Here is a 26328-nt window from a genome sequence, read left to right on the forward strand (position 1 = left end):
CAATGATGGGACTTTAAGCATAAACAGAAATATAATTATTTTTGGATCTTCTTCTGAGGGAAGAAATATCTAAGAAACAAGCTTTAAAATAAATGATAAAATCAGAGATAGATTTAGAGAATCTATTTTCTACTCACAAAGGCTATGAACAATAATAATCAAGAAGGAAACAAGCCTGATCATTTTTATCAACTGCTATACTACACCAATGAAGAAAGCAGATGATAAAACAAAGGACATTTTGTATGAGGAGCTAGGGATGATACTTGAAAATGTCAACCCGAAGATAATCTGTCATATTAAATGATCTCAATACAAAGGTGGGAGAAAGTCAAAACTACACTCAGCAGTTGAACAGCAGTCCTTATATTTAGGATTCAATGATAATGTAAATTCAGGAAACAAGATTTCTACATACATATACATAAAGGTTTTTGGATATCTTGAGATGGAAGGACGGTGAATCAGATTGATTAGTTAAGGAAATCCAGATTTTTGATTTAGAATACTAGAATGCATAGCGGATAAGAGTATGGATCACATTATTTTCTTGTTAAGGGAATCATAAATATGCAGACAAAGGGGAATCACAAAGAAAAGCAAAATTAATTGTTAGATGTGATAAAAAGAAATTGGAGGAGGAAGAAATGAGAATGAAATTTCAAAAGAATAAGAATCGTGCACAGAACCCTACTTCAGAGCAGGGCGTAGAAGAAAATTGGAATAGGATTAGGTCAGCCCTGACGGAAGCAATTAATGAATTTATTAAGAAAAAATAAATTATTAAGGAAAGGGAGTAAAAGGTCTAGTTTAATCTGGAATGTGAAAAGGCGATTTAGGAAAGGAGGAAAATTATGGCTACAAGATATTAATCAAGAGGTATTAGAAGTTAGGAGACAAAATTTTGATATTAACAGAAGAAAAACCTCAAAGAAGATTAGACAAGAGAAACATAAGGTCTTGAAGAAGCAGAGGATGATGCCAAGAAAAATAAAGCAATAAAATAGCTCATAAGTCAATTTATTTAGAAAAGTATCATGTTAAAAGAGATCTTTGACAAAAATATAAGTAGTAATCTATTAACCAAACAACTAAACATTAAAAACTGTTGGACTAAATATCTTAATTAATTTCCAAATCAAACAGTCACTACTGTAAAGACAGAAATAGAGATGCCTTAGAATTACCAACCTTACAAGAAATTAGTTGTCAATTCAATAGGCTAAAGAGAAATAAGAATGCAAAAGCAGATGCCATAAAAGTAGAAATGTTGTAACTTGGCAGAGAAAAGCTACTAGATAGTGTTCACCAGTTAATCTGTAAAATATGAAAAGAAGAAAAGATATCTGAAGGTTGGGAAATGACAGTAATCTACCTGATATATAAAAATAATGATAAACAGAATTGTGATAATTATAGAGCAATTACTCTCTTAAGTGTTGTTTATAAGAACCTCTCACTGTGTTTATTAAATAGATTCTAAGAACAGCTGAAGAGGTAGACAGGGAAATATTAGTGTGGATTTAGATCAAACAATTTTTTAATGATCAGATATTTTCTCTGATGTATTGTTGAGAAATCTGGGATTTAATTAAGATATGTATATTCTGTTCATAGACATCCTAAAGGCCTACGACAGTGTACACAAATAGTATTAAGAAAATGGATATAGGAGGATATTGTCACCAAGAACTAACTGGAGAATTTCTGATTATGACAGAACTGAGGTAGGGAGATGGGTTTCACCAATTCTGTTGAATATGATACTGGAGAAGGTTATCAAGGAATTTTAAAAAGTACCTGTTGATGGGCTTAATGTAAGGGGAATTGTTACCCAGATGCTGGCATACACAAATGATCTGGCACTGCTAGCTTAACCAAAGAGGAGATTACAGAGATGATGGAGTACCTCAAAAAGAATGCAATGAAAGCTGGGCTAAATATCAACTAAGAAAAGCTAGAATATCTCTCAATTTTAAGGAACACCAATAAGAAAATGAACTTCAAAAAACCAAAACAACTTCAAAAAAGCAAAAATTCAAATATCTGGTATCTGTTTTTACAGAAACAGGAGTTCTGGAACCAGAAGTTAGTCATATTGCAGCAAAAAATACAAGAAGTTTTGCTTTAAATGAAGTGCTTAATAGCAGAGCCTAATTGCGAAGATCTGAGCTTGAGCTGTACAAGTCAACAGTTTGGCTAATATTACTGTATGGATGTGAAATGTGGATACTCAGAAAGTGGGATGCAGAAAGGACTAAAAATAACTGAGAAATCAATATTGAGAAAGATTTACAGACTGATAAAAGTTACTGCAACAGATGAATGGAAACGAATATACCTCTGGAACCACTGTAAGGTATTACTTCAGAGGATGAATGAGAATGATGTGTATGAATGTAAATGAGATGTAGTCTTGTACAGTCTCAAGTCTACCATTCCTGAGATGTGTGGTTAATTGAAACCCAACCACCAAAGAATACTGGTATCGACGATCTAATATTCAAATCTGTATAAAAATAACTGCCTTTACTAGGATATGAACTTTAGAACTCTCGACTTCGAAATCAGCTGATTTGAAGATTGGGCTACTATATTCAATATTGTAAACTATCTCCATTACTTTTTTTCTGGAAGATCTGTTCATTTTCAATTCTTTTACAATCTATAGCATTCTTTCAAAGTGCCTGTAGATCAATTTCTATGTCTTGTGCATGACTTAAAACTAGCCATCTAGTCAAGAGAATATCTTCTGCTTAAACCTTAAACAGGAAATAAAACTTTGAAGTTTAATTTCAAAGTTACTGTATACATGAAATCTTGGTCTTTTATTATTACATGTTATACTGAAAGGAAATAAGAAGACTAAGAATCCAATTATCTGCAATTTAAGATGTCAATAATCCAATCTTCTTGTTGTTAAGATCAAAGAAGGCTTAAAATACTGCATCGTTACATGCATAATGTCAATAAAATCTTAAAATTTCTATCATGAAAGTATTTTTTCCTAAAAACTGTATGCATTTTCTGTATGTCACCATTTATTTTTTAATACAATTATTTCTTTTTTTTTAATACTAAAAATAAACTAAACACACGTAATTTACATTTTACTTTTATTTAACTATTGTTTAAGTCTAATATATATATGTAAGAAATGGAATATAATATAAATAATGAAGTCAAAGTTCTCAAACAGTATTTAAGTCCATCAACTGTACAAAAGTGTCAATAATTCCAAACTGTTGATGGGATTCAATTACTTTTCACTCATTCTAATAAAGCTCTAAAGTACTTTGCTTATGCATTACTAAAAATTAAGCTACATGTCATCAGCTAATATTAAATAAAAATGGATTGAATATAGTCATAGATTTCTAACTTACCATATGTTTTGTTAAAAGATCAGATTCATAGATAAATTTGTAAGGATTACATTCATTTCTTGTAATAACAACTAAACCATGTTCACCAACAATTGTTTCAATCTGCAACAAGTTTTAAATATCTGTTCAATAAAATTGAACATTTATTTATGTTTATTTAAACATTAAGAAATTTCATAAAAATGTACAGAGTGGTGGACAAAATGATCCAATATTTGTTTTGGCAATAAATGTTCAGGTTAATTATTAATGTGTTTTATGTTGGCAGACATAACAGAAGTTCATGAATATTTGTTTCTTCTCTTTCCCAGTGCACTGTTTGTGTATTGTTCCAAGGTGACAAAGGAAAACTGACTATTGAACAGCACATAAAGACTGTTTTGTTTTTTAATGAAACAAAAAGTGTGGTGCTTACACAAAGATGATGGTTTCGAACACATTTTCAAACTTGATGATCACCTTCATTTAAAACAGTACGTAGACTTTACGAAAAATTTAATACTGATGATTTTGTATTTGAGAGTAAGCGCAAACGGCCTATCAATGTTTGTTCTCCGCAGAATGTCAAAGCTGTGTTGCTGAGGAGCGCGGGCAAATCAACAAGAAAAGCATCAGAAAAACTTGTGATTTCTAGGTGATCTGTGCAGCAAATTTTAAAAACTAATTTACATTTGTAGCCGTAAAAAATAAGAGTGTTGCCTAAATTAATGGTTGACAACAAATATCAAAGAATGGCATTCGCTGAAGGGGCTGTGAACCAAGATGTATTGTTGAACAATGTTTGGTTTTCAGATGATGACATTTTTACTTAGAAGGGATTGTTAAGAAACAAAATATCCGTTTTTGGGCTTCTGAAAATCCAAACATGCTTCATGAAAAGGTGCATCACGTTCCAAGAATTACGGTTTGGGCTGCTATCTCAACTCATGGGGTAATAGAGCCATTCTTTTTTGAACAGAAAGTGAACAGTGAACGTAAACTAAACGTGCTGTGTAATAATTTTGTTCCTCAGCTTCTTGCAAAAGGGTTTTAATTAGAAAAAAATGGTTCATGCATAATCTAGCCAGACCACAGACAACTAATGTTGTTTAGACTTATTACATGAGACTTTTTACACAAATGTCATTTCAAACCGATTTGTTTTGTGTGTGGACAGAACTGGCCCCCAAATAGTCATGATTTGAATCCATGTGATTATTTTCTTTGGGGATTTCTAAAGGAAAAGGTTTTCCCTAAACATCCTTGTACTGTGATGGAATTGCAAGTGCTGATCATTACTGAGGTATGAAATGAGATAACCAAGGATATGTGTTGTGAAGTTATTAAAAAAACACAGGAGTTCATGTTGAAGAAGTTACTAGACATGATGGTGGTCATATTGAACACAAGATATGCAGAACATAATCTCCAGGCATATAGTAAACATGTTATATTTTATTTTTCTTTATTGCAATTCAAATAAATATTTCTAAACAAAACTAAATGTTGGATGGTTTTGTGCGCCACCCTGTATCTGGGAGTTTATAAATACACTGCACAGGCTAAATAATTGCAGAAAGATAACTGCCATTTTTTTTTCCAGAATTATACTTAACTCTATTTACCAATATTTTAGTTCTCATTTTTGAATATTAGGTGTAAACGATTCAAAACAAAAAAGTGAAATAAAATCAGCCAATTTGAAATTAACTCAATTTCCAGCAAATGTAAAGTTACAACAAGAGCTCAGGTATATGACAAAAAGAACAGCCATCAATCATAAATTTTAAAGTTACTACTATTTGCAACGGTTCTGTTGACACAACTTAATAAAATATTACAAAAAGGGTAGATTATTAATTTACCAATTTAACAAATTAAGTATAGAAAAAGTAATAATCATACTCGAACTGAGTTTATTACCACCCACAATGAAATGGAAAAATTGATTTCAACCAATGTTCTGTTGATGTTAGAGGCAGTCCAGATTACTATGAATTATTATGAAGAGCTACTATGAAACTTCAGCAGCCAAGAAAATTAATATTTCTCAGATATACAACAAAATGGTAATATATGAAAATAACAACATGAACGGGAAGTGAGTTAAAATAAAATTTTACCACATAACATTAATCTTGGAAACAAGATTTGGCTGGTTGCCCACAGATAGAAAGTTTCATTAACTAATCACACCAGTTAATCAATATTAATGCATCCAATTACTGGATTTTCATGATTATGAAAAAGAAAGTAACTGGCTATGGCCCCACAATTTTGTATAAACAATAATATACATTGTACGTAACAGTTTTTTTTTACAAAAAAGTGTAGTTCACAATCAAATGAAAGATTATGAAAATAAAAAAATGTTAAATATGTGAACAAAAAAGGTACATTAAAAGGACTTTAGTAATTTCTTTTTCATAAATAATGTAAAACAAAAATAAATAACATAAGAGAATGACAAGATACAAATGACGAGTTATGACTACCCAAGTATCTGATTTTGTTATTACCAAGAAATTTTTTGGTTATTGATCTCAAAAAGTAAAGTCTTGTGAACTTTTCTATTTACAAAATAGGTAAAAATGTGATTTATTCAAAACCATAACACAATAGGACATTGATTTGAAATTCTTATCTCCTTAATGTTGTTTTTAGTAACAGCACTCTTAGTTTCTGTAGCCAAAGCAGTGGTGTTATCTGTTCATTAGCAAATCAGCAACTGTTTAAAATAATGTGTAATTCATTCTTATACTGTGGACAATAATTTACTCAGTAAAGCTTTGTATTTTATAAGTGATATTGGTACATTCAATAAGATAAGATTGATATTTTTGTGTTTAAACTGGAATTGTGAGTATAATATCATTCTTTTTAAACTCTGAAAACTTACCTTTTTTGCATTAAAGAAGAAAGTCTTAAATAGAATAAATTATTGATAAAATTATTACTAATGAGTTTTTTATTTGTTGGATTGTAATTTTTGTTTGGAATGGATTGTCTGATGTGACAAGACATGTTAAATATAAATTCTTACTATCTTAATACTTATTTAAATTAAGATACTTATTTTACTTTTTTTTTGTTTTAAAGACAATAAAATTCTCTTTAAAAGATCACTCAATTTATATTGTAATCTTTACATATAATTTGTTTATTACTTATATAAAAACAGTATTGCCTTGCTCAGTGATTATTAACAACTGGAGGGCTTATCCAGAAAGTATCCTCTTTTTTCTGTTTTTTAGCCTCCAGAACCATCATAAGGTATTCCTTTAGACAATGAATGAGGGATGATATGTATGAATGTAAATGAAGTGTATAGTCTCAGGTCAACCATTCCTCTCATCATTGCAAATCGGCTGATTACGAAGTCGAGAGTTTTAAAGTTCAAATCCTAGTAAAGGCAGTTACTTTTATACAGATTTGAATACTAGATCATGGATACCGGTGTTCTTTGATGGTTGGGTTTCAATTAACCACACATCTCAGGAATGTCTGGTTGACCTGGGACTATACAAGACTACATTTCATTTACAATCATTAACATATCCTCTGACTTACGGTGGTTCTGGAGGTGAAAAAAGTCAACCATTTCAGAAATATGTGATACCCAACCACCAAAGAATACCGGTATCCATGATATGGTATTCAAATCCATATAAAAGTAACTGCCTTTACTAGGTTTGAACCTTAGAACTCTCAACTTTGAAATCAGCTGATTTACAATGCATTAACCACTAGACCAGCCTGGTGGGCAGAAAGTATAATCTTTAATGTAAAAGTGTCACGTGGGTGTGCTAGTGTTCAAAATGTTGCCTGGACCTCACAGAATCCCTCACCAAATGGCATGTCGATTGTGTGGCAGCAGTATGCTATAGTTGAACCATCAAAATTTATGTTTGTTGCATTTTATAAAGTCAGAACGCATGGAGTCAAGAGTTTGCATTAAATTTTGCCAAGAATGTGGAGATTTTTGTTCAAAAACCATTGCTATGATATGAAAGGAGTGAATTTATGAGCGATACATAAATTAAAGAATGGTTTAGTAAATTTAAAAATGGCTATACTTTAGCTGAAAGTAACTGTCATTTTGGTACATCTACAATGACAAAAACTCTTGAGATTGTGTATCGAACTGAAGTTTTAAATAATAAAATCATCAGTGAAAGAGATAAAGATGTCAGAATTCAAAAATAAATAAAGCTTTAGAAATCTTGAAACAAGAATTTGGGATGAGTTGCATGACTGCAAAATCTATTACATAGTTACTAACGAAGACTAGAAGAATTATCAAATGGAAGTTGGCCAGGACAATTTGGAAACAATCCTAAAATGTTGAAAAAGATCAATGGGGATGAGTGATGGGTTTAAGGCTTTGATTCAAAGGCTAAAATCCAATCTTCACAGTAGAAGAAGTCTCAAAAGTGATGAGCTAAGAAAGTGCACCAAAGTCGGCCATTGACCATAATTAACTTGTTTGAAAGCTGTGGTTCAGAGCCGGATACTTGCTGGACAGACCTCATATACAGTAATGTACAAATTAATTTGAATACACGGAATTTTTTGTTTATTTCTATGATATGGTTATTCTGCTTACCGCGCCCATTCTTTAAGTTGTCTGTGTAACATGAGGTTATTGATCTTTGGATATTTAGCAATTTTCATGTTATAAATAGTGTTTTGTGAAAATTTATTTCAGTTTTTATTACAAAATCATATTTTCAACATTTTTTTTCTGTGTCTTGAATGTATAATAATGTATATAACTCCAAGAAAGCATTCAAAAATTTTCTCTCAACATACCAGTTTGACACTATGACAAAATAGCTTTTGAGTATGGTATAGGACTAGGAACAGTGAATACTATTTTAAAACAATTTAAAGAAATTGGTTCCTTTTCACCCAAAGGAAAGGCAAATGTGGACAGAAAAAGTATTAAAACAGAGGTTCGGCTTGTTACCACATATATGCCTAATTTAATATAGGCAGGAGAACACAGTAGCAATGATGTGAGCTGGTGCACACCATATGTACGCGCTGTTACAATTATCATTCCCATTGTGCAGTTCTCCCACCATAGCAGCCTCACCATTCTTAGGCTCCAATAAAAGAGTGTACACGAGAATGAATTTTCAATTCATTGTCAACCACCAGCTGGAGACCAAGAACAAGAGAAGATGTAAAAAGACAGAAGAAGTTCCCTGGCTGGCTCAACATGGGACTAACCAGCAGATGCCAACATCCCTGCTGGAGCAGCAGGCCGGAGGAGCAAGGCTCCTCCTGCTGGAGGAGCAAGCCTGGCCAGCCCGCCGGGGAAGCCGCTGGATGCAGACACTACCTTCCCATTCAGCTTGCCAGGCTTCAATTGCCCTGGCCGGCGGACTCAGCAGTAGTAGCCGGCTCAGCATGGGATTGCTCAGGAAGAACTGACTTGGCCATGCCGACAAAGGACCGATGCGGACCCAATACTGCAGGGCTCTGGGGGCCACCACTGCCACGCTGTAGCGGCCAACTGCTGCTGAGGGCAATCAATGACAAAAACAGCCCTTTTCAGGACCACCATAAGGTTAGCAAGTGCCACGTGCTGTCATTCGGCGACTGGCTATTAGCGGGAAAAGTAAACTTGATCCAAAATTAATTGCTATGGGATTAAATTGAGAATTAGTGGCCAGTGAAACAAATTTACACATGAACACTGTTAGATGCTGACTTCTTGGAACTGGATGGAAAGTTTGTCTGCGAGCTAAAAAGCAGCTTTTAACACCAGCATTGTGCCAAAAAAAAACCTCTTGTGAGCCAAAGCAGATGCTAACTGTAATTGAAAATATTCAATGAATATTTCTGAAAAGATTGAAATAGTTGTTTATATTTGAAATTCAAAAGGAGAGTGATAATGGAAATACTCAGTACTAAATTTGGACATAAAGAATTTTTTCTAACTGCACTGTTGTACAGTAACAACTGATTTACTACTCTAAATCTGTAATAAATCTTTTACATTTAACAATTTTAAAATTGTTAAAATTTTTTTAAAAACTTTATTGTCTCTGCCTTTGGGTCTCTGTCTCATGTTTTGGTGCAATCAGAACAATTATTAAAGGTTGAATTATCAAATACACAATCACAAATTAATTCAGAGCAATTCCTGAACAATACTATCAACTGAATGATGACAATAAATTTTTATACAATGATATACTCTTAAAGAATATACAAATCACTGTACTTTTAAATATACATCTAAAAGTACGTTTAAACATTGTATATAAACAAAGCCAAGTGATTTAAAAAAAAAAATGTGTGTATATAAAAATCAACTAAGTCTCATTAAACAGAAAAATTTTTCATTAATATTTTAAATACTCCATCCATTTTCCAATAAATCCCACTTCTCTTCTTTCAAAGACAAACCAAATTATTAATTTGCAAACCATTTCATTAAACATCTGTGAGCTTGTAAAACATCAAATTTAAATAAAACAGAAACAAAATTTAATAATTTTATAAGAATAAATTTTTAATAAACAAATAAAATAAACTTACTATGTTGGGATTTGCAAAACAATGTAATAGGACTACATTGCTTATGCTTCTCTCTTGAGTTTTACAAAACAAAAATTACAAAAACTCAATATCAAAAAAATATTTCTAACAGCGATGGATAATACAAATTACTTATAAAAATAAAGAAAAATGACAATAAACATATCTGACTCAGAAATCCCATAACTAGTCTACTTAAGTTCGTAGAACCGATATTATATAACTACTTGTACACATCAAAATTTAACAAAATATCTTATTAATACTTATGATAGTAAGGAATTGGCCAATCCAAAATTAATTTTAATTACAATTTTAAATATAATTTGTTATTTTAACATGTTATAATTTCAATAATAATATTTTTTAATGTTATAAAAAAAATCAACGGATAAATCTTCTGATAAATCTATGAATATCTTTATCGAATGGCCTTTGATCAAATTCTCATACCTGTATTCTGTACAAATCACAGTCTACAGTCTAAAAAAAAAACTGATCCAGTTTTTTTTTTTTTAAACACTCAAACACTCATCTAACCACGACGAAGTCCCGCATATAACTGACGCTTTCTGATGGTGTCACAGGTGTAACTCCACCACTATTTCTCCGAACTGGTCCAAGTCTGTGTGAGTAACACAGTAACACACACAAATATCACTGTGTGATATCATCTCTTTGTATAGAAAACGTTTGCTCATTTTTCACACAAGATGTCATATTTCTTAAAATTCTATTTTAAGAAGGAATTTGATAACTAATGAATCATGTTGCTATTAATTTAATTTTTACGTTAAAAAAAAAAAAAAAATATTGTCCGTCTACGTATTAAGAAATCCATATAACAAACAATTTACAATAAAATAAAATAAAAATAAATTCACCAATTTAAATAAGCCAATTCAATTTAATTTAAATTTAAGTCATAATTTATAATGGTTACACATCTTCTAAACCTCTGTAAAGTAAAAATTGTTTACCTACATTGAATGACTAAAATGTTAATGAATTCTATTGTAACACTGAATTTGCCTTAATTTTATTAGACTGATTCATCCTAAGAAATCATTGTCACTTAAATATCATTTTTACTTTCAGTGAAACATCATAAGTTTTAAGTTCACAAAAACTATTTTTTTTTCTTTTGCTCATGAAGTCAAGTCGATTAAACAAAATAAAGCACATAATGAAAATCAATTTTTCTGTAATTTTTCACAGTAAAATAATTTCAAAAATAAAATATAACTTACATCATCATTTTGCCAGAGGTTAGGAGTTCCAAAAGATTCTAGCAGGTCAGCACCACATAAAAGTTTTACATGAATTATGTCATTGTTACTGCAATGCCTAACTGCATTCATGACCCAGTCTGTTTCATTTTCATTATCTTGACATTTTTGCCTTTTCTTTGGAGTTTCTGTACTCTTTATAGCTGCATTGAGTTGGTTCTAAAATGAAAATTCTTTCACATTAAATTATAAGTGAATACCTTAAATATTATAATTAATGAAATTACCCCTCCGTGGTAGCGTCTTGCCCTTTCATCCGGAGATTAGATCATCCGGTTCGAATCTCGGTCAGGCATGGCATTTTTCATACATTACAAAAATTACATTTCATATTCCTACACACAAGCTTTGAGTTTCTATAATGAATTTCATTGAGCAAAAAAAAACAAAAAAAAAATTTAGGAAATTACTTAAAAATATTACAAATGAACTACCATTAATTGAACAAAATAACCAAACAATAAATGTAAATTCTTTGTGAACATAATGAATGGAATGTTTAAGTCTAAAACAGAAACATACTTACGGTTTAATTTATTTGCATTAGTTATTTGAATATCAAAAACGTTATCGCAAATTGATACTATGACATTTTTATTTTCAAATGAACTTTATTATCTTGTTTGAAGTGAAACAAACTTTTACAATAGCAGATCAAAATAACTTAAATATTTAATTAATTGCAACTTGTGGTGGCATGAACATGTGAACAATATTTGCAAATACATACCTTGATCACAGACAAATACCACTAAAGATTTTCAAACTTGAATAAAACACAATTAACAAGGGAATTCCTTAAAACACTGCTTTCCAATAAATTGGAAGTTGAAAGATTTTGAAAGAAATTATTTAATGAAAAAAAAAAGAACTTCATATTTCATCTGAATTTTAATTAAAACTGAAACCAATTAAGCAATTAAAAATAATCTTTGAAACTAATCCAATATTCATAATTGGTAGTTTTTCAATGGCAATTGCTTTAAGTGAATTTTATGAACTACTTAAAATTTTTTACATCAACTATACAATTCTTTAAGAAACATGTATTAGTACTGCACAATAAATTTTCAATAAGAAAGAAGAGCATAAGATAATACACAACGAAGCAAGTATAACAAAATAATAACAGCATTAGATTTTGTATTAAAAATGTAACTCAACATTTTAAAATTAGTTAATTACTTTTATACTTCTTAACAACTTTTAATTCAAGTTATGAATGAAAATATCTTCTACTTTGTAGACTGAAGTAAATCAACTTGTAAAAAAAAGAGAAAAGTAACTGGTTAAAATGATCCCAGAGGCTAAATAAAAACATCAAATTAACTAAAATAATCAAATCTTAATTCATTTGAAAAGGACTCTCTTAAAAATGATTCATTAATGAGATCATTTCAATGTTTATTCAAGAGAATTTTCGGCACACTTAGAGACAAGTGTCTCAAAGAAACAGAATCAATTTCAGGGCAATATCAATTTCATATGAATAAGGCTTTATAAGCACTTTTAGATAGCTTAGAAGCTTTTGAGATACAGCTTGCAAAAAGTGTTGTCCCAGTTTCTGCTTAAAAAGTAAAATGAATCCAAACTGAAACTCTTGAACCTTATTAAGGAATAAATTTGATGGTTTCTTACAGTTTTTGACATGAAAAATTGAATAAAACTGGTTACAAAACTGTATCACTAATAACTTTTCAGAAAATTATTGTAAAACACAAAAATCTGGCGTCACAAAACACATTTTTTAGGTTTGATATCCAATAACATTGTTAAATTGCTAGTAAATAAATAAAAATTTAAAACAGAATTTGTAGAATATTTAATTTTGAAAAAATCTATATAAGTAACATTGACGACATGAAAGAGTTTAAGATATTTACTTTTATTAATGTGGCAGAAAATTACTGAATTATAATTTTAAATCAAAACATGGATCATTTCAATATTTGAAAATATCTAGAAAGAAAATCAATTATTAAAAATAAATAAAAAGAAAGATTAAGATAACAGTGTAATAACATTATTTTATTTTTTTGTTAAAAATATTAAGAAATGAAAATTCATTATTTAGAAATAGTTTAATAAATAAATTGAGAATTTTTTTATTTTGTATGTTGTCATTATTAACGGCTTACCAATAACTGAAACTTGGTATTGCATTTTAATAGCGTTGTGCACTTTCAAAATTGAATATATTGCTTAAGTATGACTTTTTAAAAATGTCTTTTCAATTATGAAACAAAAAAATGCTGAGAAAATTTTTGTTTACAGATACTGTAGTGGAATAAACCAATCGCAGGTTGTAAATATCAAGAAATATTCCCTATCAGAAAAAATCTCCAAACCTGAAAATCTTTGCAGAATATCTATCATAACACTGATATATTATAAAAGAGAAAAATATAACAAGATGTGTTATAATTTAAATAATAATTAGCAAATTGAGTATTTACTTAAAATTTAATTCAAAATAATAGTCTTTATAATAATGAACAATATTAAATAGAAAACGCAACTAATAACAAACCTCAATAACTAAATCAGACAATATTCAAAAAACTTCTCCCCTTCTTCGTATTGAAATAACCTAATATGCAATAAAATCCTTTTTTTTTTTTAACAGAATTAAATTATTACACCCATCATATTTAATAGTAAATATTTAAAAATTTTAGGTGCAATACGTAAAAAAATATCTATTTAAAACACTTGTTTTATGGTTTAGATGTTTTTTTTTGCAACAGAATGACAAGACTGAATCACCATTTCTGAGGAAAAATGTAAATAGTACTTTATATCTCAATGGGGGGGAGTTTTAATTCCCTCAAAAAATGAAAAGAATAAACACTAGCAGACAATCTCAAAATTATCCTAATCAGATTATCTGATCAGTGATATAGAACTAATTTTATAAAACAAGCTCTTTTCAAGATTTATTACCGCGCCTCAATCTAGACTCAATCACCACTAAGTACAACACTTTCAAAACTTTGCTGGTATAATCCTTCAAGTAAAAAAAAATTTTCTAACATTATTATACATTTCTTAATATGATTTATACAAACTAGTTAATAAACTAGCAGCAATAGTCAAATTCAGATATTTAACATAATTGACTTATTATGTTAGACTACTTCACATTTGCTTTCTACAACCCCAGAACATGAAAGAGTATAATATTTCACTACCAAATTACTGTGCACATCACTTTTTAAGAGAAACTTCATGTAATTAACTATTTTTAATGTTTATGAATATAAAAACATGATCAGGATTTTTTCTTGATTCCAGCCAAATTAGACAAATTACTACAATGTCTCTATCCCATAAGATTCCAATAGAAAACTATAAATACAAATATTGTCACTATCTTCCGATATATTTAGATTTATACCTTCTACTGATTAACTAGAGGTACATTGTTTGAATAATTTAAATAAAAATTCAATTCATTAATAAATATTTAACAATACATTAACTTTAAACTTTCGCCAATATCTACTTTGAAGTGTGACATGAGTAACCTCAATTATTCATTGAAATTGCATCTGTTAAAAGTTATTGGTAACTATTCATAAAATGCTCTATATGCCTCACAATGCTCTATATGTAAATTTTCTTGATGCTAGGATTTTCTATGACATTATGTAAGACATCTACTCTATAAAAGTGTTCAAACTTCAGTCTTCCTCAAAAAAGTAAAATTTTTTAAGCTCCTGTTTTCCTGAATTGAGAAAACTGTAAAAAAAGGTTTCATTATTTGGCTATTGCTATTTTGAAACTCCTGGTAGTTAGGTTAGTCAACAATCATTATTAGCCATCATGTCTAGTTGGCTGCAAATTGCACATTTGACAGAGTCCTCATTAGTATAACCTATTTTAAATCACTACTATTTTAAAGATACAAATACATATTTGTGAGCAATGTTTTTTTGAGAGATTAAATTATTTTTAAATTTGAATGTTTACACAACCTAATGACTTCTGCAATGATTTGGTTATTTGAAATCATACTTGAAATAAAAAAAAAAATTATTTGCAATCAAATAATTAATATTTAAAAAAAGAGGAAATTAAATGATCTAAAATTTAACATGGTTACTATTTTAAAATCTGAAAACAAATAGTTTCCATGCATATTTTTTTTCAAGATACTGTTTGTCTAAAACACTGAATTTTATTGTAATATCTCAATCCATTTGTAAAAAAAAAATCAGCAAAATCGAGTATTTCCCACTGACATATGAGATTTTTACTCATTATGTAAGGGCTCCACTTACAAAGTTTTACATTTCAGGTACAAGTATAATTACAGAAATACTGTAAATGAATAATATAAAAGAAAAGATCAAAAAGATCATATGCTAACAGTGGTTAAAATTGCATTAGATATACACCAACTAGAAAAGTACTATATTAATGACTTCAACTGAGAACAAAGAGTAACAACATTGCCAGTCACTGATGAAGACTATCATCTGCAGTTAAAAATGTCACATTAAAAAAAAGAAAAATCTGTATATTAAAAAAATTGGTTGGGTTGACTTAAAGATAATCACTCACTGCTTTATAATCTTCACTTCCAGGAGATGCGGGCAATAAAGCCTTAAACTATTTTTACTTTAAAGAAATAAAACAAGTTTGGCAAAGAACCTATCAATAGATTAAGTTGTGAACATTTTAATGTTTTTCAGGAATCTCTAAAAGATTGTGAAAAACTCTTATCTATGTTTTATACTAATTAACCTGATGATATTGAAGAACTTGTCTAGTTGGAAGCCAGCCATCTTGATTGCATTCCCATTCACTTACTTTAATCCAATCTGAATTATGTAAAGCTAATTGTAACATAGCACAACGATGTGCTGCAGACGTTAACTCTTTTTTGCCATAACTGTCATGAACTGGTGATACTATACCTCCAATGACTGTGTAATGACCTAATCTGTGCAAGTGATCTCGTGCTATTTCTGAAAAACAAAAAAAATACAGTATTTAAAGAAGTTTTATATACTTGTAACTAATAAATAACCAGGATTAATTAACTAGATATAACAAAATATTTCGATCTACAAAATCTGAACATTCAGTTTTCATAATGACAGTGAAGAAATATATATTCAGTTGAGGTTTGGATTCTGTACAGTGAAAATGGAGCTGCATCTTTCTGAGCTCATTCTACTAGCAGAAATAATGAAAAATTTCATATAAACATGGGTCTGGAAATGCTCCATTAGTGGGTTATAGCTAGCAAAAGATTTCACCTTGATTCCCAGGCAAAGAGTGAAATAAAAACCACACTGAAATTCTAGGAACTCAAATTAAGGGATAATCTTGATAATTTCTTATGGTTTTTGACCTGAAAAATTGAATAAACCAGATTTCAGAACCATATTTCCCATAGTTTTCATAATATTCAACATAAAACAGAAACATTTGTTATCTGAAAAAACATGATTTTTATATTTGTAATACAAAAACTTTGTTAAATGAGTAAAATAAATGCATGTCATTTATTATTAAAACTGGTAGAGAATTTAATTTTCAGAAAATAGCCCAGGATGTAAAATAACCCTCCAATACAAAACACATACAGGTTCGAGAAATTTGATTTTATTACTATCACTTACTGCAGTGGTCGGCAAACCGCGGCTCTTTGACTCCTTGGCTACGGCTCTTCCACGAAATGTTTAGTGCAGGCACGGAATATTATTTATTAACTTGCCTTGTAAGAGACGAGTAAACATTTTTGAAACGCAAGCCTACAGAAAAGAGGCACATTTTTAGAAAGCATCAACAGCACGGATATTCGCTTGCAAACATGGTTATCATTATCTCCGTCGAATTGCTGCGTGCCGAAATGTATTTTAACTATAGTTACAATATTTTTTGGCGGGCAGCAATTCAACAAATAAAGCAGCATAGGTACAAAATGTTTTTTTCTGAAATTATTGTTTTAATATTATTCGGTCGGGCGACGACGGCGCGGGAGAAGCGCATGCGATTCTTGCGCGAGTTGTGGAAGCGAGCCCAGTCAGCACTCTGCCAGCAGTCTCACAGCCCAGTAATTAAATTATAATCCGTAAATCTTTCGAGTGACGTAAAGCGTATATATTTTAAATTCATAAAATTATATATATTAGTAGTTGTACATATGTTAATCATCTATTTAATACAGTTTTATATATATTTTTCCATCTACAGATTCCACAGGTATTTAATGATCTTTTTTTTACTTTTGTGTTTAATGCTTTATTTTTACTCAAAATGCAACATATTTTTAAGTGCGAAGCACGGTTACTAAGAAAAAGCAAAGAAAAACGGAAGATGAAACCCGTGAATTCAAAGTGGAGTGGACAGAAAACTTTGCGTTCATCCAAAACTTAAATGTCTTCCGACCTGTCTTATTTGTTAAGAAAAAATGGCACATAACAAAAAATCTAATTTAGAAAGACACTTTACGACTAAACACGAATCATTTAGTACCAAATATCCGGTTGGTGATGCAAGGAAGAAAGAAGTCGAAGAACTTCGGAGGAAACAAGAAAGGTCAGTTTTTGTTTTTAATCACTGGGTGCAATCTTTTAACAATGTTATATGGCAAGTTTTGAAGCTAGTCAGGAGATTGCTCAGAGAGGAAAGCCATACACAGACGGAGACTATATAAAGAATTGTTTTATAAGAGCATCCGAAGGGGTTTTTCGAGATTTAAAGAATAAGCAGACATTTTTAAAAAAATGCCAGAGATACCTTTGTCTACTAAAACAGTGAAAGGTAGAACAGTAAAAATGTCTGCTAACATAACAAACCAACAAATTGAAGATATCAAATTGGCCTCAACTCTATCAATAGCAGTTGACGAGTCTCGTGATATAAATGGCAGAGGGCAAGTTTCTCTTTTTGTGCGATTTATCTCCACTACAGCCCTTAAAGAGGAACTTTTGGGCTTCTTGATATCAAAGGACAAACGCGTGGAGTAGATATAGCAAATGTTGTAATCGAGTGCTTCGAAAAACATCAAATTCCGTTAGAAAAAATTGTCTCTATTTCAACAGACGGAGCGAAAAGTATGACAGGTGCAGAAATGGGTTTGTCACTATTTTGAAAGAAAAAATTAATCACGAGATACTTACCATCATTGTATTATTCATCAGGAAGCACTATGTGCGCAGAAATTTGCAAAGTAATGGAATTAGTGATTAAGATTATAAACTCCATTGTAGCTAAAGCTCTTTACGATGGCCAATTTAAAGAATTTCTAATTGAGGTAGAGAATAGGTATGCAGATCTTCTGCACAAGGAGAGGAAACGTTTCATTCATTGTTTACTGAAATAAAAGCATTTCTACCTGAGAAGAGTGTTCACTATGCAGAGCTAACAAACGATCTGTGGATCCAGAAATTTTATTTCACGGTGGATGTTACTTCTCATCTAAATCATCTTAATCGTACGTTACAAGGAAAAGGAAACACATTTTTTCGATGTTAAAAGTAATTTCATTCGAAAACAAATTGTCGCTTTCTGCTGAACATTTTGAAAGAGATTCGCTTTCCACGCCTATTGAAATATTGTCGAGAAAATAAGTTTAATATTGACGTTTGCTATTTCAGAACAACACTGTTAAATATGAAGGAAGCTTTTCTCAGCAGGTTCAAGGACTTTAGAAATAGCAAAGCGACGTTAGCCTTTGTTAAAAAATCTCTGAATGCCACGGTAACAGAAATAAATTTTTCGCCCTTTAATATTGATATTGGCGGCTTTGAAATGCAGTTGCCTGATTTAAAAAATAAAGAATTGTGGAGCTCAAAATTCGAGCGTCTTTGTGCCGATTTAGGGCTATTGGAGAAAAATAAATGTGAATTAAGTTTACAGCACAAGTGGTCTGCTTTGAAATATATGAGGATTTTTAACACCTGGAGTAGTATTCCTGACTCGTATGATCAACTGAAGAAACTAGTGTTTGCTGCTCTTTCCTTATTTGGGTCTACATATTTATGCGAACAATCATTTTCAAGTGTGAACTTTATCAAGAGTAAATTAAGAAATCGTTTTATCGATGAGAACTTGGAATCGTGCCTAAAATTAAAAACAACATACAAAACTGACTTACCATTACTTTCCAAGGAAATGCAAGTCCACTGTTCACATTAGCGCAGTATTTGTAGTTTTTTTTAAGGATACCTTTTATATTATTTAATTTGTTATATTTTTAAATAAATATTATCTTTATAATATGATACCAAGTTTTATTTAATGTACCGTTAGTTAAAGAAGATATGTTGTTTTTTAACACCTGGAGTAGTATTCCTGACATATTTAGCAAATGCAAGCTCGAGAGTGTACTTTTGATCCTAATTATTTTCATAAAAATGTCTCTACTAAAGCAAAGCTTAAGTGTAAAAAAAAAATGGCTCTGAATAAACTTCAATTTTGTACTGTTTATATTAGGCTCTTTTGGATGACGAGTTTGCCGACCACTGACTTACTGTATGAAAACTTTTAAATGTTAGCAACTACAGAAAATGAAGTTAACATAAAATTGATACAATGTTAAAGAAATAAAAATGTAATTGATGCATTTAATAAAGTTTACAGTAAATTTTCAAAAATCTGTCCTTCTAAATCAGTACTTTGGCTGCACACTTTCGGGTTCCTAACTTTCCTCTCCACAATTCTGCACAACTTTTCTTAATTTATGCGGCGGTATCTGTAATACGAGCATCCAACTCCTCACATGAAAGAACTGTTTTCTTGTACACAATATTTTTAATCCAACCCCACATGCAGAAATCTAACTGTTAGATCAAGTGAACTTGGTTGCCGGGAGTGTGGCACCCACTCTGGAAACTGCTCATTTAAGTATGTCGATATGGCACATAAGAAGTGGGGAGGGAGGTACACCATTGTACTGAAAAGTATACACAGTATCTTGATGCTAGTGAAATACCTTCTAATAGCAGCAGCTATTTTTCCTTAAGGAATTCCAAGTAATGTCAGAATTTTAACTTCCTGGGATAATGAATGGTCCAATAAGCTAATTGTAAACTAGGTTACATCACACTATGATGCTAAATCAGTGTAAGAAATTAATTCTATAGTCTTGTGTGAATTCACTTCTGCCCAAGTGTTTTCGTTGAAAAGGTTATTGATGCTGTCCAGAATAAACTGAACCTTGTCTGTAAATAAAATGAACCTGTGCATTCAGCGGTTCATAATTTTTGTACTTGTTGATTATGGTAAAGATACAAATTGTTACAAAGTGTCCTCCACACCATAGGCTGGGAAACACTGAACTGCCAGGAAAAGCAGTGTACTAACACCTGGACTTCTTTGATTAGCTTCGATAATGATTTCATCAATATTGGCATCATGATGAGCAGAACGGTTGCAGAGAGTACTAATGCTGGGAAGTGTATCGGTTTCTCATAGTGTAGGGAGTCTCCCAGTAATTGCTTTAGGATTTGGAACTCTACGGTTAGGAAAACGTCTTTGATGTTATGCAAAAGAAGCAATTGGATTTCCATCACACACACACACACACACACGCACAAAAGAAAAATACATCGGCATATTCCTCAGTAATAAATAACAAAGGCATTGTTATAATATGTGCAAATACAAACACACACACAATTAAATTATACTGTACTGGCAATAAATTTTTCTGTTTTACATCAGATATTATGAAGACTACTGGAGATATGGTTCTGGGATCTGGTTTATTCAATTTGTCAGGTAAAAAACCATCAAGTTACCCCTTAATTTGAGTTCCTAGAATTTCAGTAGGGTTTTATTTCATTATTTGCCCAGGAATCAGGGTAATATCTTTTGCTGGCCATAATTCGCTAATGGAGCGTTCCTTGACCCGTGTTTATAAGAACGTTTTTCATTATTTTCGATAGTATAATGAGCTCAGAAAGCGCCAGTCACTACATGAATCACCTTATAATATTCAAATATTATTATTTATATTTTTTCAATTTGTTGTTTTGTTTTCAATGCTTTGGTGTTTTGTTAGGTCAGTGGTTTTTCCTCTATAAATGATTAATTTTTAAATACATTTTGGAATGGATTACTCGAACTTGAAATTCCTAATCCGAGGGAGGGTACCATTAATATATGATAATTTCATATAAAGACAATATTATATTAATTAACATTAACAACTCTATCCTAAAAGTACAACACTTTTTAACAACATTAATACACTTAAAATATTAATATGCATCAATCTATATTAATATTAGATATATAATAAAGGGTGAAGCAGAGGAAACGCATCTTTTTCACTACTGAATGAATAACTTCGGTTGTTTTAATTATAGAAAAAAAGTTTTACATTAAATAATAATATTTTTATTGCATTTTTGAAATTAACATACCTTAATTAGGCTCGGAAAATAATATCAGTAAGATGACGTCCTTCTTGTCGGACGCAAATTCGGAGCCTCTCTTCAAAGCTCTGCACGCCTCTCTCCAACATTTCATTCAATACAGCTTCTATTTCTTGACGAAAGGAAATTTTCAAGTGTTCGACTGCATGTGTGGCTTGTTCACGTACACTCTTGATTTCAGGTAGCCCCACAAAAAGAAGACACAAACCGATACATCGGGTGAGCGTGGGGATCAAGAAACATCGCCGATTCGTGAAATTATTCGCTCAGTACAGACAGTTCTGTACATGAACATGGCCATTCAGATGGAAATGGGCTTCGTCACTCATCATTATTAGGGCATTTGCATCTTCCGTAAGAATGGCGTTCATTATGACACAAAATTCTTTGCGTTACACAAAATCCCTTTCAGTTAGCTGCTGAACGATCATTATTTTGTACGGGCGAAATTTAAGATCACCGTGTGAGATGCGATGAAGCGAATGACGTGACATACCCAGCGCTACAACCTGTCACCTGGCGGATCGTTTCGGACTACCAAGAACTGCCCTTCTCACTCTGTCAACGTTTTCTTCGGACTACCAAGAACTGCCCTTCTCACTCTGTCAACGTTTTCTGGAATTCGGAAAGAACAGGGAAGGCCAGATGGTTTTTTCTTCATCACAGATCCAGTAGTTCTAAACGCCTCAACCCATCGGAGTATGGTGTTTCGATCTGGAACTTAACTTCGACATTAATATTTTGACGGAAAAGACGTTGAAGCGTGACCGCAGAATCACTGTTTCTAAAAAAAGATGCTCGACAGCAAACACACGATGTTCTATGCTCAATAGCGACTGAAACTTCGCAGTCTGAGCTGTCCGCCAGAGGTCGCCGAAGGTCAATCCCCTACACGCCGCTGAGTACTAGCGCTTTAAAAATCATGCGTTTCCACTGCTCCACCTCTATTAGATAAGAAATGTTCTTAAAAACTCTGATTCCTCTTCGCCAAATGAGATTAATGACAGAAATATCGATTCCTTATATAAAAATTCATCCCATAAAAAATAAAACCAGAGTTGAAATATTTCTTTCCGAGTCACAGATTTTGGACGCATTTAAGAAAATTAAATTGACCAAAACAGAAGCCATTTATGAGCTAGTTATTTCATAATTGCTAAACTTTTTTTTTTTACAAAAATTCTCATCAAAATTCCAATCTTTTGTAAGGTTACCGTGAATGAGGAGAATAAAATAATTTTGAATGCTGTCTAATCCAAAGCCCTGTCTAAATTCGATATCGATGGTGATCTATTGATCTTTTCATTCTTTTGAAGTCTTTCTACATAAACTACGGAAAAAACTTCTTAAAGTTTCTAATAAATTCAATGGCACAGTGTGTGAAAATTTTAACAAAGTATTAACCCATTTTGAGTTAGCAGTATTAAATGCCTATCTCCTATCCAATTACAATTTTAACTGTATTTATAATATTTTACAAATTTACTTACAGATAATTTATCCTTTTGCATAGATTATGATCTTTCAGTTCACAACCTTCAAATTGTAACAGCATCATTTAATAACGAAAATATGTTACGGCACTTATTGAAAATAAGATAACTTTAGTTCTTTTAAAAGGACGATCAATAAATATTCAATGCAAATTTGACAACCTTGTTATGAAAAAAGAGAGATAATAACAAGATTAGCTTTGATGAAAAACTTAAGTATAAAAATAAAAATGTATGGGTAACTAAATGAATAGTAAAATCCAGCTGTATGCTTAAGAATTTTCTTGAAATGTCTAAATACTTGTAAAATTTGTTTGATAACTTCTGAAATTATTTGAAAAATTAAAACCAAATTTATACAATAGTTATTTATAATATTAAACGATTATGTAATGTTAATTTAAAATCTAATCCAAACAACAAACATGACTTCTGATTTTTACGGCAATAAAGAATACAAAAAAAATATGTTTTTTATGTAAAAAGAAAAAATCCAGAAATTCTGTAAAATAATAATTTAACGGCTCATTAAATTTAGGTATTTAGTCAAAAAATTAAATTTCACATGAGAAGACTGACCGCTAAAAATCCGTTTACTTTTTGACGCACTTAATGGACTGACTAATCCTTTCGACGGAGTCGAAATAATTCGGCATTTTTAAACATGTTTTCAGTCCAAAAATTATCGACCTGAATACTCACGAGATGAAAGAATTTTTCAAACATTCTAAAGATCTATGTCTCGCTAGAATTAAAAAATGAAAACAAACTACTTGGGAGGAGTTTCAGTTTTGGTCAGGGTTTCTCTTCCATATGAATATAATTTTTTCCTATGATTGCTGATACACAAACATATTATTTAATACTCCAAGAGATTTTGTACGAAATAAAATATATTTTTAATCGCACTTCAGAATTCCATTGTATGTTCAAAACACACCATTTTAGTTCTTAACAACTGTCCCAGACTGATCGACGAATAAAATTTCTACCGCTACTCGACGTATTACACGAAAAGACAGGTAGTGTATACACAAAGATGAGATGATAATGTAAAGACAAATTCATAATGCAAATTCAGATTCATGATGATAGAGAGAGGTAAGTTTATATTTCGAGTAAACAAAAGGGAAACGGCATAAAACTGTACATTAACTTAATCGAAGGTAGTAGTTTATCGTGTTATAGCGTACGCTGGATCCTCTAATCCAGATGTTGGTGGACAAAGACAAATTAATAAAGTAGTTTTTAAATTAAGAGAATTGAAATTAGATAAGGGTTATTCTCTTTTGATTACTATTTTATCAGCGTGATCCTTGTCCAACAACTTTTGGAAAGAAGAATTTACGTCACTAGGATAATTGGAACCATTCGCACAGTAAATCAAATAGCTGTTGGGAGCAAATATTTTTGTTTCCTTTACCTTTATAAGGCTGAAATGAGATTTAGCACCTAAATAAGTGAAATCAACCACCTGTTCAACAATTTTACTTTTATTATCATTTCTGATATGAAATGTCTTCATGAAATGCTATCAATTAAAGAAAAAGTCTGCCAGGTGTAGTCTTTCATCGGTGCTACTTAACACATCGCACTATTTTGCTGTCATCTCTCTGGACATTAACTTTATTTCAATGATAAAATTGCGTCTGCAGTTAATCTTTTATGAAGTCTTTTTTTTAACTTAGCTACTTAAATAAATTGTTAATATTGAAAAAAATATATTATCCCATTTCTGCATTAATACAGTAAAAAAAAAACTAAAATTAAAACTGCTGTTACAAAAAAATGATTAGTTACCACACACAAAAAATTAAAAATAACATAATTTTAGTTCGTTAATAATAAAATAAAATAGTTAAATTTTATTTCAATCGTAAAATGTTAGTTCACAATAGTCTAGCTTACGTCTAACCACTTAAAACTTTAGTGAAAATGTGATCATTCCATTTGAAAACGCATATGCCATTTTTTTGTAAAAGTATGGAAATTTGGTTTGATGACAAAAGATATAGCTTAAGATGTTACTGCTGCCAATTCTTTTTCAATACTTAAATTTTGCCTAGATGCTGCATTATCAGTGGTGGAATGGAGGAACCAGGATCACAATTAAAAAAGAAAACAGTTTCAAAAAAAAGGAAATACTGTTGAAATAAAATATTATATTAATGTAGAAAGAACTACTTAGAACTCTAGATAACTCACAAAATTATCAGCAGTAATGTTTCTCAATAACGGTATAGCAGAATACATAGAAAGGTATAAATAGAAGAACTGTACAGTGATAAAAATTATCTGAATTATTCATTTTTATCAGAATAACAACGAAATAAAAAAAACAACGAAACAAAAGACTGTGCTATTATAAGAAACTCACAAAAATTTTGATTTTCATCAGTAATATAACAATAATGAAGTTTACTTGAATATGCCAAAATCTCCAGAAGAGATGAGTAAATGAGACTGAGCTTTTCCTACTGTCCATGTTCCAATAAAGTAAAATGTTATACACAAATATGTTCAAGAATTTCTAATTCTATATTAGAGGAGCAAAACTTCTTTTTTTCTATGAAAGCTCTTCTTACTTGTGCCAGTCTGCTTTTGATGTCCATTCTACTTTGTTATTTTACTACCTAAATAACAAAATTCTGCAACTTTTGAGAGTTTCTAAGAAAGAAATTTAACATTTCTAATAAAAAAGGAGTTTTGGAGAAATTTTCTTATGATTCATCTTCTTTCAAATTGTCTTACCTTTAACAAATAAATAAAAATAGTAATTAATTATTTGTGCAATAATAAGGTAGCTATAACAGGAGTATAAAAATAGGACAGACATGTTCTAGAGTTGAAAAGAGTAACATAAGAATTCTGCCAGTGCCAAATACTTTTTATTTTGTACATTAAAGGACTAATGACTAAATTCTTTTTTGAGATTTTTGTAATAATTCAAGACCTGAGAAATAAAAGTGCTCTGCTAAGCTAATGAAATAATTTCTTTAGAACAAATTACGAACCATTAAAGATAAATGATACACATAAAATACAATTTGAGCAATTTCCATGGAAAATAAGCATTGGCAGAACAACAATAATGAAATGTGACAGTAAGGAAGTTAATAAGGTAAATGTTAAGACAGGAGATCAAGTATTGCAAAAGCTGAAGCACACTGGAATTTAAGCAATGAAATAGCAATTATAAAGAATCGAGGACATCAGGCTGACTCAAATAAAA

General features: G+C 30.7%; 1 protein-coding gene across 6 annotated transcripts in view; it reads right to left on the reverse strand.

Annotated features, from left to right (window-relative positions):
• Window positions 1-26328, reverse strand: part of Nmnat (nicotinamide mononucleotide adenylyltransferase) — a 70550-nt gene that overhangs the window by 31920 nt on the left and 12302 nt on the right. For all 6 annotated transcript variants that reach the window (XR_012757811.1, XR_012757810.1, XM_075375948.1 and 3 more), the window contains exons 2-4: window positions 15956-16179; window positions 11168-11365; window positions 3387-3488 (exon numbers count right to left, since the gene is read on the reverse strand). Coding sequence is in view for 4 of the 6 variants with exons in the window: in XM_075375948.1 (XP_075232063.1) it covers window positions 3387-3488; window positions 11168-11365; window positions 15956-16179 (524 nt within the window). In the remaining 2 variants the exon portion in view is untranslated. The remainder of the gene's footprint in view (window positions 1-3386; window positions 3489-11167; window positions 11366-15955; window positions 16180-26328) is intronic.

The sequence above is a fragment of the Lycorma delicatula genome, chromosome 1, assembly GCF_047948215.1.
Source record: "Lycorma delicatula isolate Av1 chromosome 1, ASM4794821v1, whole genome shotgun sequence".
Taxonomy (NCBI): Eukaryota; Metazoa; Arthropoda; class Insecta; order Hemiptera; family Fulgoridae; genus Lycorma; species Lycorma delicatula.